The sequence below is a fragment of the Rhamphochromis sp. 'chilingali' genome (assembly GCF_963969265.1).
Source record: "Rhamphochromis sp. 'chilingali' genome assembly, chromosome: 2".
Classification (NCBI taxonomy): Eukaryota; Metazoa; Chordata; class Actinopteri; order Cichliformes; family Cichlidae; genus Rhamphochromis; species Rhamphochromis sp. 'chilingali'.
In genome coordinates, this window is record NC_137930.1 from 50,059,252 (window position 1) to 50,076,930 (window position 17,679).

Here is a 17,679-nt window from a genome sequence, read left to right on the forward strand (position 1 = left end):
GCAAAGAAGGATCACATCCATATCATTCGTCATTTAAACTGTGAGTATTTGTCTCTAAAAAGTACAGTTTTTTCTATTCAGCTGACAACCTGCAACCAAACAAACTGTTATTTTTCTTTGATTTCATTTATTTAAATTATCATAAAAATTGAAGAAGATTTTCATTAGAAAATAATTTCCAATATGTCACATTTCAGAGTTGCATAAAGAAGATGAAGCCATTTGTTTTTGTCATAACCTTCTGCCTCATGGCTCCTGTGGGCTACAGTCAGCTTTTTGGTCCTCCTGGTCCTAAAGGCCCACCTGGGTCACCTGGAGAACCCGGGGCATATGGAGAACCTGGAAAACAAGGACAGAAAGGCTTGAAAGGAGAACCTGGTGAGTGTGATAAACATCCCCCCAAATACACTCTCAGGGAGGGTTATTTTTAACCCCATAATGCCAAGTGTATTGTACAGGACTTTTTATAGGTTTTTAAAAATTTTACATTATCAGTATGATTCTTTTCCACCAAAAAACCTAAATAAACTGCACAATACATTTTCAAGCAATGATCTGGGTTTTTTTTTTTGTTTTTTTTTTTAAATTCCAAATGCAGTAAGTTGCGGTAAGCAGTAGTTCAACAAATACTTCAATTAAAAAACAAACAGATTTTCCTGGAAATTACTTCATGGTCTAACATATTTGTGCCTCACATGGTTCTGGGTATTTGACCCAGTGCTTTTTTGATTTTGGACTGTTGAATGTTGTTTTGAGGTTTATGTGATTTCTTTATAGTTCTACATTGTTTAGTCTTTTGTGTCTAGTATTTCCCAGTGCTTCCTATTTTAATTATTTATGCGTTTAGTTCTTAGTTCTTTGTTCGCTTTTGAGCCCAGGTTTTCTTAGTCTAGCATCTGTGTGTCTTCCCTAGTGTCCCGTGTATGTTGTCGGTCTTGCTTCCATGTTTATTCACCTTCTTTCTCCACAGTTGAGTGCCCGTGTCTCTTTGGTCCCTCTGTGCCCTGTCTCTGTAGTTTGCCTTGTTTACCCTGTCAGTCATGTCTCCATGTAATTTTCCCTTGTCTACGTCAAGTTTGTGTGTCTCAGTCTCCATGTCAGTGTTAGTTTCCTAGTTTATTGCTATAGTCACTTGTGTTGTGTATGTTATGTATGTAGGTTTCTTTCAGTTAGATTCTGTTGTCATGTGTGCCCCAGGTGTGTTCGAACTGGAGATAAGATAATGTGGACTCAAACGCAGACACAGATGCAAGAGAACTTTTAAACTGAAAGCCAGCCTTTATTAGAGGCTCTACAAAAGACTGCAAAACAACTAATGAAGGGAAGAACTAAAAATGCTATAAAAACCTAAACTGGGTGAAGCTAAATATAATAACATGGGAAGCCTCAAAAACATTACAAAAAACAGACTTCTAATAATAAACAACACAAAACACTGGGTCACCGAGCCAGGACCGTGACAGTAAGTGGTGATGTGTTCGGATTTGAATTTGGCCCACGTTCTGGATCAATATATCTACAATATATTTGGGAAAAAGTAAGCCCTCATAACTTCCTTAGCGTAAGAGCTACACTGGTTTGAAAAAGTGTTTGCCGCGTTCCTGATTTCATATTTTTTTTGTATGTTTGTCACACTTAAATGTTCCTGATCATCAAACAAATTTGAATATTAGACAAAGATAAAACAAGTAAATACAAAATGCAGTTTCTTAATAAAGGGGTTTATTATTAAGGGGGAAAAAATCCTTGTAACGTTTGATCACATAGTTTGAATCAAGACTTACAAATTTAAGTACAATATTGGCAACATTTAACAATTTGACTCCAACATGGATTTTTTCACATTGTTGTGTTGTGTACATGATCATTTTCCCCACCTTATATGGACGACATTTATAAACAACAACAGGGTAAAGTTTTTTTCTCTGGAAAACCAGAAACTGGAAACATTGGTATGAACTTCACATCTTATTTGATGTGTTTATATCTTCACTTTAGGGGCTAGAGGGCCTCTAGGACCACGTGGATTTCCAGGATCTAATGGACCAAGGGGAAAACCTGGACTGCCTGGCCTACCTGGAACTATTATAATGTGTGGACGAGGTTAGAACATAAGAATAACTTTATTGATCCCAGAGGGAACTTCACAGACACACACTTTAATAGTGGCTCTATGGTGTTGTGGTTTATACATTTACCTAACAAGTCATATCTGAATTCAATCCTGTGAAACTTAAAACCCTTTGGGGTTGTGTCAGGGAGGGTATCTAAGGCAAAAACATGCAGGGCTACCTACTGTGTTGACAACTTGTGAATAAGGGAACAACTAATAGCAGTTTAACCATAAATATACAACACACGAAAACTACATTCCCATAAAATATGCTCTTTTAAGTTTCTAGTGAAAACCAAAAATCTTAAAAACAAAGAAGGTTGGTGGTGTTTGTCTTGACTCCATTTTGAGACCATTTTTTCTCCTTATATTTGATCTTTCTTTTGTTTTAGTTTTAATTTTACTTTCTCAGTTTTTCTCTAGGTTTGGTCTCTAAACTTAATTGGTTAGGTTTCTGAAAGGATAATGGTTTTGGGAGTTGAATCACAATTCACTATGGTTTAGCTTATTAGGGAAGTCAAGGTCCCATCTAATACAAAGTATGTCTGGTAAACCTGTCAGGGCTGCAGCTCCCACACATCCCACAAAGAGGACTCAAAATGCAGGCACTTACTGAGTTGTGAGGGAGGTTTATTGCAAAAGGCAAACACAAAGACGGCATTACAAAAACAGAACTAAGGGTAATCTAAGTGTGAAGTGCCAGTGTGTGAATGTGTGGATGAATGACTGAATGTAGTGTGAAGCGCTTTGGGGTCCTTAGGGACTAGAAAAGCACTATACAAATGCAGGCCATTTACCATAAACTGGGAGAAACGTAATTTAACAGCAATCCTGAACACGAAGGGGGACAGCAGGGAGAGGACACAGTGGATTCACAGACAGTTTTCCAGGAGACGAACACAGACGGACCAGTCATGAGTACATGAGTTTACACAACATAAAAACACACAGAGGGACACTGGGAAATCACACATACACAGGTGGGAGACACAGCTGGACCTGATTAACCTGACGAGACAGAGGAAAGACTAACACCAGGGACCAACAGAGGGAGCACCAACCCAGAATCCCAGCACCAGAACACAAATAATCCCAAAGCTAGAACATCACTAATAATAATAATAATAATAATAATAATAATAATAATAATAATAATAATAATAATAATAATAATACACCAAACCCAAAATCACTGAGTCCCGGGACTCCATGACAAAACCTTTATGCAGACAAAACTTTTAGTATATACTGAACCAGGTTTAGCACCAGATGCATTGTATTGTGAGATGTCCCTTATGTTTTCATAATTATTTTACAGTTTTGAGAGACGTGGAAAAAGACAGATAACTAAATATGCAAATGAATAAATACACACTTTGTTAACTCTAATGTGTTTTGTCCAGATCCTATTGGCTCTTTTCAAAGCGACACTGAAAAGCTAATGAAGAGAATTGCCAAGTTTAAACTTGGTAAGTATCTTATCCATATTCATTTGTTTCAAATACATAACTGCTATTTTATAGCATAACAGACAGCTGTTATTTCTTTCTGCTGTATTTTAAATTTGATGGTATATCTCTGTTCTGGGGAGTTTGGCATCACTATTACATACACAGGACTCTTCAATGGAGAAAACTGTATTAAGACCACCCCCACCTACAATTTAAAGCAAACCAGACATAAGTAACAATAGTCAAGATGTTGTTGTCAGCCACAGAAGGGACTGGTGTGGTAGTGGGTTGCAAAGTAGCTTGCAGATGACCAGCAGCTGTAGTCAGGACTCAAATTGATGCCTATTTGTATTATTTTGTTCAGATTAACGCAAAGATTTGCTGTCACTGAATGAAGCTAAGAGGTCACATCACTATTGTAATCAATAATAGTATAATAAACAGCATTCTTTAAATTGATAAAGAAAAGACTACATAGTCAGTTTTTAATTTTATTTTATTAAAATACCACCAGTTTGCAACAATAATAACCTGAAGTCAACACTGTAAAAACTATATTGATAAACAGTAACAAAATAATTTTCCAATGCCAATGCAGTAGCTGTAAAGAACATATTATTGATTAACATTAATAAAATTCTCATATTTAGAGGTTTTACTTCAAAATCCAAGTTTCTTTTTTGAGACAATTCATGGTATATTAGTAAAATAAAATTTTACTGAATAAGAATCTTTAGATAAGCTTTAGAAAAGGCAACAATTATTTTGCCAGAAAACATATCCTTAAGATTGCCTACAAGTAAATGTCTTTTTTCTAATTTTACTTTTCTGTGCTTTTTTTCAGCTGTAAACTATGATTTTGTCCAAATAGTTGATCAAAAATACTTTGTCTCCAACAAGCACAGAGGCAGTTTCTCAGAGGCTGTAGTGTTTTGCAGCCAACGTGGTTTAGAGCTGGCGTTGCCACAGAACGCGGAGGAGAACAACGCACTGACTCAAGTTCATGGCAAATTCAGAGCCAAAGCCTGGATCAATGTGAACAATAAAAAAGCTGAGGGGGAGTTTAAAACTGACATGAAAAATCAACCTTTGACCTTTAAAAATTGGGGAGAAGGGCAGCCAGACAAATCCATTGAGGATACAGGCTGCACAATGCTGTCAGAAAACGGTTCCTGGCAAGTGACACATGAATGTTCTCTCAATGTCCACATCATTTGTCAGTTATAGAAATGTCTCATGAGAAGAACTGCAAAAAACTCCCAAAACAAACAAACACAAATCCCACATTTATGTGTATATGTGTATTTTCAGCTTTGCATGCTTAATCTAACTCTGTTTCAGCCTTCTTGTGTGTGATGGCAACTAAAGATTATGTAATGCCAAAAGTGAGAAAGCAATGAAAAAAGATCAAAATGATCCTTATGTTCCTTATTCAGACATGATACCTTTTATGTTTAATTTACATCAGTTCATCTAAATCATCTGTTAATTACGGAAGAGGATTAGGGCCACTGGAAAAAAAAAAAATTCTGACTTTAATCTCAGAATTCTGAGATTAAAGTCAGAATTCTGAGAAAAAAGTCAGAATTCTGAGATTAAAGTCAGAATTCTGAGAAAAAAGTCAGAATTCTGAGATTAAAGTCAGAATTCTGACTTTTTTCTCAGAATTCTGACTTTAATCTCAGAATTCTGACTTTTTTTTTTTCTGAGATTAAAGTCAGAATTCTGACTTTAATCTCAGAATTCTGACTTTAATCTCAGAATTCTGACTTTTTTCTCAGAATTCTGAAAAAAGTCAGAATTCTGACTTTAATCTCAGAATTCTGACTTTTTTTTCAGAATTCTGACTTTAAAGTCAGAATTCTTTCCTTTTTTTTTTCCAGTGGCCCTAATCCTCTTCCGTAGTTAATGCAGGGTGTCTTTACATTAGAAAAACTACTTCATGGGCTAAATTTTTCAGCTTTTGTTTTACAAAATATTTCCTTTTGCCTAAGCATATTCATAAATACACTACATTGCTAAAAGTATTCCCTCACCCATCCAAATCACTGGATCAATCACTTCCATGGCAACAAGTGTATAAAGTCAGACAGCTAGGCTGTAGACTGCTTATACAAACAATTATGAAAGAATGGGTTGCTCTCAGGAGCTCAGTGACTTCCGGTGAGGTATCATGATAGAATATTACCTAACTAAATATTCCACAGTCAACTGTTAATGTTATTGTAACAATGAAGAAGTATTTGCAATGACAGCAACTCAGAGTCAATTGCTACAGACCTCCAAACTTCATGTGGCCTTCAGATTAGCTCAAGATCAGTATGTAGAGAGCTTCATGGAATGGGTTTCCATGGCTGAGCAGCGCATCCTTACATCACCAAGCACAATGCAAAGTGTCGGATGCTGTTGTGTAAAGCCTGCTGCTACTGGACTGTAGAGCAGTGGAGACATTTTCTCTAGAGTGACAAATCATGCTTCTCCATCTGATGGGTGGGAGAGTCTGGGTTTGGCAGATGCCAAGACAATGGCATTTGTCTGACTGCATTGTGCAAAGTGGAAATTTGGTGGAGGAGGGATTACAGTGCAAGGTCGTTTTTTAGGAGATGTACTCGGACCCATGGGTATGCCCAATGACAGAATGCAACTTTTACAGGGAGTGCAGAATTATTAGGCAAGTTGTATTTTTGAGGAATGATTTTATTATTGAACAACAACCATGTTCTCAATAAACCCAAAAAACTCATTAATATCAAAGCTGAATGTTTTTGGAAGTAGTTTTCAGTTTGTTTTTAGTTTGAACTATTTTAGGGGGATATCTGTGTGTGCAGGTGACTATTACTGTGCATAATTCTTAGGCAACTTAACAAAAAACAAATATATACCCATTTCAATTATTTATTTTTACCAGTGAAACCAATATAACATCTCCACATTCACAAATATACATTTCTGACATTCAAAAACAAAACAAAAACAAATCAGCGACCAATATAGCCACCTTTCTTTGCAAGGACACTCAAAAGCCTGCCATCCATGGATTCTGTCAGTGTTTTGATCTGTTCACCATCAACATTGCGTGCAGCAGCAACCACAGCCTCCCAGACACTGTTCAGAGAGGTGTACTGTTTTCCCTCCTTGTAAATCTCACATTTGATGATGGACCACAGGTTCTCAATGGGGTTCAGATCAGGTGAACAAGGTGGCCATGTCATTAGTTTTTCTTCTTTTATACCCTTTCTTGCCAGCCACACTGTGGAGTACTTGGACGCGTGTGATGGAGCATTGTCCTGCATGAAAATCATGTTTTTCTTGAAGGATGCAGACTTCTTCCTGTACCACTGCTTGAAGAAGGTGTCTTCCAGAAACTGGCAGTAGGACTGGGAGTTGAGCTTGACTCCATCCTCAACCCGAAAAGGCCCCACAAGCTCATCTTTGATAATACCAGCCCAAACCAGTACTCCACCTCCACCTTGCTGGCGTCTGAGTCGGACTGGAGCTCTCTGCCCTTTACCAATCCAGCCACGGGCCCATCCATCTGGCCCATCAAGACTCACTCTCATTTCATCAGTCCATAAAACCTTAGAAAAACCAGTCTTGAGATATTTCTTGGCCCAGTCTTGACGTTTCAGCTTGTGTGTCTTGTTCAGTGGTGGTCGTCTTTCAGCCTTTCTTACCTTGGCCATGTCTCTGAGTATTGCACACCTTGTGCTTTTGGGCACTCCAGTGATGTTGCAGCTCTGAAATATGGCCAAACTGGTGGCAAGTGGCATCTTGGCAGCTGCACGCTTGACTTTTCTCAGTTCATGGGCAGTTATTTTGCGCCTTGGTTTTTCCACACGCTTCTTGCGACCCTGTTGACTATTTTGAATGAAACGCTTGATTGTTCGATGATCACGCTTCAGAAGCTTTGCAGTTTTGAGACTGCTGCATCCCTCTGCAAGATATCTCACTATTTTTGACCTTTCTGAGCCTGTCAAGTCCTTCTTTTGACCCATTTTGCCAAAGGAAAAGAAGTTGCTTAATAATTATGCACACCTGATATAGGGTGTTGATGTCATTAGACCACACCCCTTCTCATTACAGAGATGCACATCACCTAATATGATTAATTGGTAGTAGGCTTTCAAGCCTATACAGCTTGGAGTAAGACAACATGCATGAAGAGGATGATGTGGACAAAATACTCATTTGCCTAATAATTCTGCACTCCCTGTATATATTTTTGTGTCATGCTGTTTTTTTCCTTCGACTTTACTATGTTTATGCCACCACTTTGAAATGGTCCATATTATTTTCACTTTTGACTCAAGAAACTTTACACAGAACTCAGAGGAACATATACAGTTTGTTTTTTGGTATATGGGAGCAAGTCACCAAGACCACTATTTAAGCTATGAAGTAGCCACATTCACATAAGTGAATGTGGCTGCTCCCTTGGTCACATAAAAGGGTAATTTCAGGCGCCATGTGACTTTTCTTCCGCACAATATGTTTTGTCCACTGTTAGGGATGAAAAAGATTAAATAAAGCAGTTTTTACAAACACGTCACAGAGCTGACTTTGCACAAGAATGAGGAAGAGAACACCATACTAAATCAAGTTTTTGGATATATTTACAAAAAGGCCTGGATCAACTTGAGAAACAAAAAAGTGTCTGTTCGTGTGTGTGAGTCTAAAAAATGACAAATGCACAGAAATGATAAATTTGCTTAATAAATTGTTCTTAAATTTGGTTCATTGTTTGATTTCTTTTTTCTTCAGCTACAAGCTACAAGTTTGTCCAAAGAGTTGGTCAGAAATACTCTTGCAAGGATAGAGTTTCCTTCGCCTTGTAGTCCAGAAATAAGAACTCTGCATGCATCAACACTTGAGCTGGCTGTGTCCCAGAGTGAGCAGGAGAACAGCGCATTGACCAAAGGGTGTGGGGGATGTTTGCACAGCAGCTTAAATCAATGTCAGAAATAACATTACAGAAGGGAATTTTGAGGTTAACATGAAAAACCAACCTCTGACCTTTGCCAAATGGGGAGATACAGGCTGCACCATGCTGTCAGAAAATAGCACCTGGCAAGTTACACTGAAATGCCTCCTTGAGTGCATTTGTCAGTTATAGCAGAGATATTATTATTATTGTTATTGCAGGGAAGCTAACTGTGAGACACCAATTAATTTCCTCTTTCATAAAGTGGAAAACACTTCTGCATCATATCTGCACCTTGCTCTTTAAAACACAAGCTGCAGAAAACTAATTAGTAGATGTTTATAGTTTTACAAATACTGACATCCCATTAGTTCGTTATTTTTTGCTTTTAACACAAACACTTAATCATTCAGTCATCAATATATAAAGATGGAGACAGTGATTACAATGGAGATTTATAATCCACTCAGAATAAAATCTATAGCCTCCATTTTTCTAACTGGAAATTAAGTTGTCAGACTGTCAGTCAGTCAGACTTTTCAGCACACTAATCAATAATCACCCATTTGTCCTGTTGTAATTTGTCACACTGATAGAAAAAATGTCTCCTAAAGTTGGATCTTGGAGATGATGTTAATAGTTGTTCACAGATTGACATTTAGTCACATAATAATGTCAAAGATTCTGTGAGGTACAATGTCTGAAGTTGAAATTCTAAACCCTAACATATTTGGAACCAAATACTCTTATGAATAGCCGTGTGAAGCAGGCAGGGATAGACCCAAATGGAGACTCATTTGGGTGAAAAGGAAGTCAAAAAAGGCAGCTGAACTAAACTAAACAATACAAAAACCAAACTGAGAAATGTGTGACCTAAGCAAGTGTGTGGAACACATGGTGGGGAATGAGGGCGATCACAAGAACGGACGGAGGTAAACAGAGGATTTAAATACACATTTATTATTAAAATAGACATAACATAAAAAAAAAATAAAATTCATGTCCGAAGCACCATATCATCCCGTTATCAGACAGAACTATCACATGATCAAACAGAAGCTGTCAGTTCAGCTGTAAAGTGGTCAATCATAATAAAGCTGTTCATTATAAATTGTAGATTCAAGCTGCTCTTTTGGCCACCAGATGTCACCAAAGATAACTGTGTTGAAAAGCTTTGAGTAATGAACCGTTTTGCAGTACTTCAATGCTTCAGAAAGCTTAATTTGCCCATCCCTAGGAAGTGATACTCTACCGCAGAGAGCACGGACACACATAGGAGTGCTTGTGTAAATCACCCTTTTGCCATTTTTATCCTGACTCAACAGGTCTGTTTAGCAAGTAGTCAGATCAGATTGATTTTAGCGAGCAGAATTCAGCTTTGAGATCAGAACTAACTGTGACAGCATGAATCAGCTGGAGCGCTGTTGGACACTTTCAAAGAATTTAATTGTGCAAGTGGGAATGAATGCCTGTGCCAGTGAAATTAAATTTTAGTGATGATGTTTTCTCTCATATGCCACTTTTAACCAATATATAATTCCGTACTCAAGTCATTATTAAAAGATTCCAATGGAATCGGAAGCAACCCTGCTTCCCAAGAGAATAGCCAGCTGTGACCATAAGTTAGCAGTAATTTAAAAGGTGTTGCAAACATGCAATGAGACAAAAGTGTAATTTTAAAGAATGTCAAAGAATAGTCTGGACACACAAAAAAAGGCTATAAGTAGAAGACTTTTGGACTCCAGAAGCAACAAAATTTTGACTCTAACGGGGTCTCAAAAACAGTTACTTAACCAAAGATATTTTCAAAACTTCAATAAAGCAATAATTATTACTAACAGTTAAATGGATGCATTAAGAGCTGCTTTTTTCTGCCTCTTGTGCCTGTCACAAATTTTGACACAAGTAAAGATTTTACTGTTTATCTGGATTCATAATGTCTCCCTGTGCATAATTACTATACATGGATTTGGATTTGCTGTCTGTGCAACAATTCTCAGGGACCACCTTGGAGATGCAATTCACTTTAGAAACATATTATCGTAGACATTTTTCATGCACTGATAAAGAAATTATGAAACAAATGAGCAATTAAAACACAACAATCCTATTTGTCTTAACAACGAGTTAAGTTAATTGTTCGCAACAAGTTGACGACTGTTGCATTGTTTCCAAAACTGGAAATCTGAAGCTCATTTAGTAATCTTTATCATCAACTTGGCCCCATATGTCTCTGTCAATGTCTTTGCTACACTAAGTTCAACATGTTTGAAGTTTTAAATGTTCAAAACAGACCCAAGCCAAGTATTTATACTTTTCAGAAACATACATTTTGTGAGTGTGGTATTTCTATTGCATGAAAACTATGCTCTGTGTCACCATACTTTGTTTCACACTGAAGTTCGTCTGTGCACAAATACCTGAAGACAGACTGTTTTTTGTCTTAAACCATGCTTTATTTGTGGTGGGGAAATAAAGAGTGCTGAAAAAATATCAATCTGGAAAGTAGGTTGTGCTTCAGCACAAGAGGGAGGATTCTACATTCTGACATTTTTTTCTATCCCAAATGGGATTTTGTAGCTGTTGTTTACTTTGGAGAGAACGATCCATCTTACATTAGTTCTACCTAATATCTCAGTTATTTTGTTGGGACATTAGCAGTGAGGCAGTACACCCAACAGACTGCTCTTCATTTATATTGTAAGTACTTTCCTGCTTACTGCTTTATTCTACTAAATTTAATGTTATCATGCGAGTTACATATTGTTTGAAGTATTGCTTGACATTCTAAACATATACCTAGAAAATCCCTCGGAGCTACAATCACAATATTTAATACAATCTCTGTTTTGAAAGATCAGATTTCATTTTTGTTACACATTGAATCAGTTAAACCAAGGTAAATCTGGGAAAAACGTACATTACATATATTTTTAATTATCATTTCAGTTCTTCACTGAGAAGATGAGCCCACTTCTTTTTTTGTGCATCTTGTGCCTGTCGGCCCGCATCACCTACACTCAGTTTCCAGGTCCTCCTGGTCTTAAAGGTGAGAAAGGAGATCCAGGAGTTTCTGGGACACAAGGAGTGCCTGGACTACGTGGGCGAACTGGAATTCCTGGACTGCCTGGACTGCGTGGACATCCTGGTGAAAAAAGTCAAAAATATTATGAGTTCACCACAAGAATGTTGTAAAGAATATAACTTCTTATCATCGTTTGATTTTGACACATATTTATGTACTTTGACTTTAGAAGGTTTTATGTCTGTTTCTTTGCTTTCAGGGGATGTAGGAATATATGGGCTTCCTGGGCACCCTGGAGAAACAGTGTGCACTGAAGGTAAAGATAAGATACAATAAGATGAGAAGATCCCATGTAGCATACTGATATTAGTCCAATCTGTGTCAGACAGCACAAGATCAGTTTGATGACAGATTGCACAGTGAATTAGTTGATGCTCTGTAATTTAAAAGAAAAATAGACCACACAGCTCCTTTCATTCCTGTTGTACGCTCACAATTTAATTTCAGCTACAGTTGAATCCAGTTGCCCAGATGTTGAAACCTTAAAAAGCAGACTTGCTGAGTTAGAACTGGGTAAGTATCATCATCAAGGCATTATTAATTATGTTTATTTAAAACTCTTTCAAAGACCATCCGTTAATAATTTGTTGTTGCAATTTACAATAAATCCAGTGTTTTTGCCTGATGTTACAACTTGATCAACATTAAAAAAGTTAGTTGATTAACAGTTAGCAGCAATAAAAAAACAGCTGATCAGAACATCAAAGCTAAAAACATTTGAAGATGACTGATGAATTGGCATATTCATTTAGAAGCCTCCAGAGATTTTGGGTATGGTGTGTGATCTTGTTCCTACAAGCTCTGTGTTTTTAAAATTTGATTTTACTTGCCTTTCTTGTATCTAACTATGACAAATGCACCATGTAGATGAAGCTTTTTTCATTGTTTCCTAATTGCTTATTTACCTTTGTTGATAATGATTTATGAGTCACAGTTTGTTCCCTGACATTTTTCTGTTCTCTAGCCATTAACTATCATTTTGTCCGGAGAGTTGGTCAGAAATACTTTGTGTCCAACAAGGAGAGAGGCTCTTTCTCCAGGGCTGTCGAATTCTGCTCCCAACAACACATAGAGTTGGCTCTGCCCCAGAACGAGGAGGAGAACAACGCACTGACTCAAGTGTTTGGCGATGTTTACAAGGCAGCTTGGATCAGTGTCAACAACAAAAAGGCAGAGGGAAATTTTGAGGTGGATATGAAAAACCAACGTCTGACATTTACCAAGTGGGGAGAAGGTCAGCCAGACAAATCCATCCAAGATACAGGCTGCACCATGCTGTCAGAAAACGGCATCTGGCAAGTTACACCAGAATGTTCCATGAACGCTTACATCATTTGTCAGTTATAGAAAAATCCCGGTTCCTTGCGAATCTTGCTTTTGGCAATTTCCCCCCACTATCATGTTTATCTCAACATTTTTATTGCATTTTTATTTCTTATATTACATGTAGAGAAATGTTCTCATTTACCCCAATGGAAGAAAAAATCTAAGCTTGCAGTTGTTTATGAATTATGGGTAAAGCATCGGGGCTGCATTTTGTAGAAGAAAGAAAACTTTGTAGTATTAAAAATGAGACCAACAATTCTCAGTTGACCAACTGAAGTGAAACTCCCAATGGCAATGAATTCATGAATGCATTGTAATAGGAATAACTATTATCTCACAGACCTAAGTTTAAGTCAGTTATTCTGATGCTTGACTGATGTATTGTCAATAAATCATTTAAGCTAACTCTTCATGGTTTCAAATAAATGCTTTTGCATCACTATTGTGCTTTCTGCTATATGTCAGTGTCTTTATGTTAGACAAAAGCCTTTTTCTGTCTCCATCTTCATAATTCTATAAATATAATAATAAATGTATAAAGAATTAAACATTGAACTGCAATAGAAACAAATTTTGTAAGTGTGGCATTCTAATCATGAACTAGTGAAAGTAGGTATTAAAGTATTATTCACATGGTTATAATGCAGTCCCAGACAATGCCATTTGAAGATATTGTTTAATTTTTTCCAAAGGGTGCTTTGAACACTTATGTAGTGTTTTCCTATAAAAACATCACATATTGTGCATTTCTACATAAAAGCCTTTTCAGCTGATTGGTGTTTGCTTTTTGCGAACGCAATACTGTACTTGTGGCTGAAAAACTGGAAAGAAATATTAGCACACACACACACACACACACACACACACACACACACACACACACACTAATCCAACTCCCAGTTCCCATATGAGAGTATGCAGCTGTTGTTTATATGGAGGTCTGTCTAATATCTCAGCGATTTTTCTGTGGAATGAGCAAAAAGGAGGTCCACCCAACATAGCAATGCTTATTTGTATTTTGACTTCTTCCCTAGAGTCTTTTAAGCACATCCCTAATGCTTCCATGGGAGTTGAGAGGACAAGTAGCAGCCATATGCTGCTAATCAAATGTACCAAAATTCCTCTACAATTATGAGAGAGCCTGATGAAATCATACAGAGGATGCTTTGTTCAAATTATTGCTGCTAAAGGTGATTCTGCAAAAGTCTGATTCACAGTGTTTGTAGTTTTTCACTAAGAAGTGAACGTAATGAAATATTTACATTGCACACAACCTCTGCAACATCTCAGTGTACTATTTTAAACATTAAACTACTGTTAAATTTCCTTTAAATATGTGTTTCAAACAATTCAGCGTCAACTGATTTATTAATCTTAAATGTTGAACTTCGTCTTTTTAAGTCTGTCAATTTTAAGAGAGCTTTAAAACAATAATGCACTCATGTTTTAATCTTATAGTGATGATTGTGTGGTCAAAATGTGCACAATTCTTTTTGAAATTGAGTTTTGTACAGGGAGTTGCCTTTTATGTTAAGTGGCAGAAACTGTTTGTGCCTCATAAAGTCAAACGTTATCATTTCTGCATTCACCCATAACTACGTCAAATCCGTATTCTCATGTTTAGATTCATAGAGTCTTTAAGGTATCACAACACAGTGGCCTTTTTTTGGTTTGAAAGGAGGGAGGTTAATGGACAATCCCTAATGAGATGTTCCAGCTGCTTACTGTGGACTGAATCCCTCCCACATTACTTCTAGCAAATATCTCAGTTCTTTTTCTGTGGAAGCAGCAAAGAAGCAGTATGCCCAGCACATCACTTCTCGTTGGTGGGGTGAGTTCTCTCCTGTTTATCTCTGTATTGTACTAAATTTTGTGCTACCAAATGGTTTTAACTCTTGAAAACACTTTAAAACAACAAAGATAAAGAAGTACAACACACTAGCTAGAAAAAATTAATTAAATTTAGCAATTTCTGCATAAAGAATGTCTATAATTGGAAAATTTATCATTCTTCCATTTGAGGGTTAGGGCTACATGGCTTTTATATGGAAAACTTAATACTATATTTAACCAAAATTTCAGTTCTGAACTACGAAGATGAGACTGCTTCTTTTATTCTCCGTCATCTGCTTGATGGCCACTGTCAGCTTCAGTCAGCCTCCTGGTCCTCCAGGTCAAAAAGGTGAAAAAGGAGATCCCGGATATCCTGGGTTTGCTGGGATGATAGGACCACCTGGACGAGATGGTGTTCCTGGATTACTGGGGATTAAAGGTCAAAATAACCGATGTTATTACTTCATTCCAGCAGTATTTTAAAGGATGTAATTTCGAACTAAATTTAGGTCATTTATTTTTTATTTGGACAGACAAATATATTTGATTTTGAAGCCACAAGCACCTTTAGCTGGCTCACTACCTGTTTATCTATTCTGCAGGGGACCGAGGATTTCCTGGGATACCTGGATATCCTGGCGTTCGTGGAACATGCTGTAAAGTTTACACTTAAACACCTTTTTTTTGCAATGATTGCTTTAGATCATGTACACCTCAGTTATCTGGCATGTTTTCTAAAGATAAAGGCTATGTGTCCCCTGATGTGCCTTGAAATCTATGCATATGGTGACACAATTAGGCAGGCGCAGGATTAGAAATAAGTCTACTGTATTTATAGTCTGTAAAGTCTAAAGGGAAGCTTGACTGTAGACTGTCGTTCTCTCTGTAACATTTGTAGTCACACAAATTTCTCACAAGGCCTCAGTTGTTTTGGTTGGTTACATTTACTCAAAGCTGGAGTATATAAAACAATTTATGCCTGCACGCATTTTGTATTTTCTCATGTTATCTTCTGATTTGTTGATCATAAGTGCCCACAACATAATTCACATGGGGGTAATTTGATCACTGTCTAAATTTACATGCTGGTTAGCAGCATGTCAACGATGATGGATGAGCTAGAAAAACAGTTTACAAATGGTAACCACTTGTTTTTTCCATATTTCTCTCATGACTGAACAAAACATCCTGAAACAGTTTAAAGAGCCCGTAAGCTTAACAGAGTGATTATCTAATCATTTCAGAAATCAGAAAAACAACAACAATTCCTTCCATGTCATAAATAAATAAAAGTTTGGAAAAGAAAATCTGTCAGTGGTTAAAAGTGAGGCATAAAACGAAGAAACTTTAAATGGCCATTTGTAGGTACAGCAGAGCTGTAAGTGTGGCCTCTGTGTAAAGTTCACTAACTTGATCTGTTTGATCCAGCTGCTACTGAGACGAGCTGCCCAGACCTCAGAGCTTTGAAGGACAGACTTGCCAAGCTAGAGCTCGGTAAGTGTCACAATCATGAGTTTTTAATTCAAATTCAAACACAACTCAGTTACAAAGAACTGTTTTTGTCAAATACACAGGACATCTAAAAAATGCAACTTTAAGTCTAATTTTCAGACATGATTGATAAGTCATCATATTCATCATCATATTTCTGTGTGACAGTTTTCCATGTCTCTACAACATTAGATTGATTTTAAATAAAAAGCCTAAGAGTAACAGTTTGCTTTATTACATTTTTCTGTTCTCTAGCCATTAACTATCATTTTGTCCGGAGAGTTGGTCAGAAATACTTTGTGTCCAACAAGGAGAGAGGCTCTTTCTCCAGGGCTGTCGAATTCTGCTCCCAACAACACATAGAGTTGGCTCTGCCCCAGAACGAGGAGGAGAACAACGCACTGACTCAAGTGTTTGGCGATGTTTACAAGGCAGCTTGGATCAGTGTCAACAACAAAAAGGCAGAGGGAAATTTTGAGGTGGATATGAAAAACCAACGTCTGACATTTACCAAGTGGGGAGAAGGTCAGCCAGACAAATCCATCCAAGATACAGGCTGCACCATGCTGTCAGAAAACGGCATCTGGCAAGTTACACCAGAATGTTCCATGAACGCTTACATCATTTGTCAGTTATAGAAAAATCCCGGTTCCTTGCGAATCTTGCTTTTGGCAATTTCCCCCCACTATCATGTTTATCTCAACATTTTTATTGCATTTTTATTTCTTATATTACATGTAGAGAAATGTTCTCATTTACCCCAATGGAAGAAAAAATCTAAGCTTGCAGTTGTTTATGAATTATGGGTAAAGCATCGGGGCTGCATTTTGTAGAAGAAAGAAAACTTTGTAGTATTAAAAATGAGACCAACGATTCTCAGTTGACCAACTGAAGTGAAACTCCCAATGGCAATGAATTCATGAATGCATTGTAATAGGAATAACTATTATCTCACAGACCTAAGTTTAAGTCAGTTATTCTGATGCTTGACTGATGTATTGTCAATAAATCATTTAAGCTAACTCTTCATGGTTTCAAATAAATGCTTTTGCATCACTATTGTGCTTTCTGCTATATGTCAGTGTCTTTATGTTAGACAAAAGCCTTTTTCTGTCTCCATCTTCATAATTCTATAAATATAATAATAAATGTATAAAGAATTAAACATTGAACTGCAATAGAAACAAATTTTGTAAGTGTGGCATTCTAATCATGAACTAGTGAAAGTAGGTATTAAAGTATTATTCACATGGTTATAATGCAGTCCCAGACAATGCCATTTGAAGATATTGTTTAATTTTTTCCAAAGGGTGCTTTGAACACTTATGTAGTGTTTTCCTATAAAAACATCACATATTGTGCATTTCTACATAAAAGCCTTTTCAGCTGATTGGTGTTTGCTTTTTGCGAACGCAATACTGTACTTGTGGCTGAAAAACTGGAAAGAAATATTAACATA

General features: G+C 37.0%; 2 protein-coding genes across 2 annotated transcripts; both read left to right on the forward strand.

Moving 5' to 3' along the window:
* Positions 1 to 248: 248 nt before the first annotated feature.
* LOC308384484 (uncharacterized protein) lies at positions 249 to 13,219 on the forward strand (the record flags this gene model as incomplete). Its single annotated transcript, XM_080863027.1, has 9 exons — positions 249 to 378; positions 1,999 to 2,103; positions 3,517 to 3,582; positions 4,409 to 4,780; positions 4,906 to 4,949; positions 11,435 to 11,633; positions 11,770 to 11,826; positions 12,018 to 12,083; positions 12,535 to 13,219. 9 exons carry the CDS (start codon positions 249 to 251, stop codon positions 12,915 to 12,917), a joined length of 1,422 nt encoding a protein of 473 aa, XP_080719153.1. The 3' UTR covers positions 12,918 to 13,219.
* A 1,466-nt stretch (positions 13,220 to 14,685) lies between these two features.
* On the forward strand, positions 14,686 to 17,242 carry LOC308392303 (mannose-binding protein C-like). Its single transcript, XM_080875275.1, has 5 exons — positions 14,686 to 14,727; positions 14,979 to 15,168; positions 15,332 to 15,385; positions 16,158 to 16,223; positions 16,476 to 17,242. The coding sequence occupies exons 2-5, from the start codon at positions 14,994 to 14,996 to the stop codon at positions 16,856 to 16,858; spliced, it is 678 nt and encodes a 225-aa protein (XP_080731401.1). The 5' UTR covers positions 14,686 to 14,727; positions 14,979 to 14,993; the 3' UTR covers positions 16,859 to 17,242.
* The last annotated feature ends 437 nt before the right edge of the window (positions 17,243 to 17,679 follow it).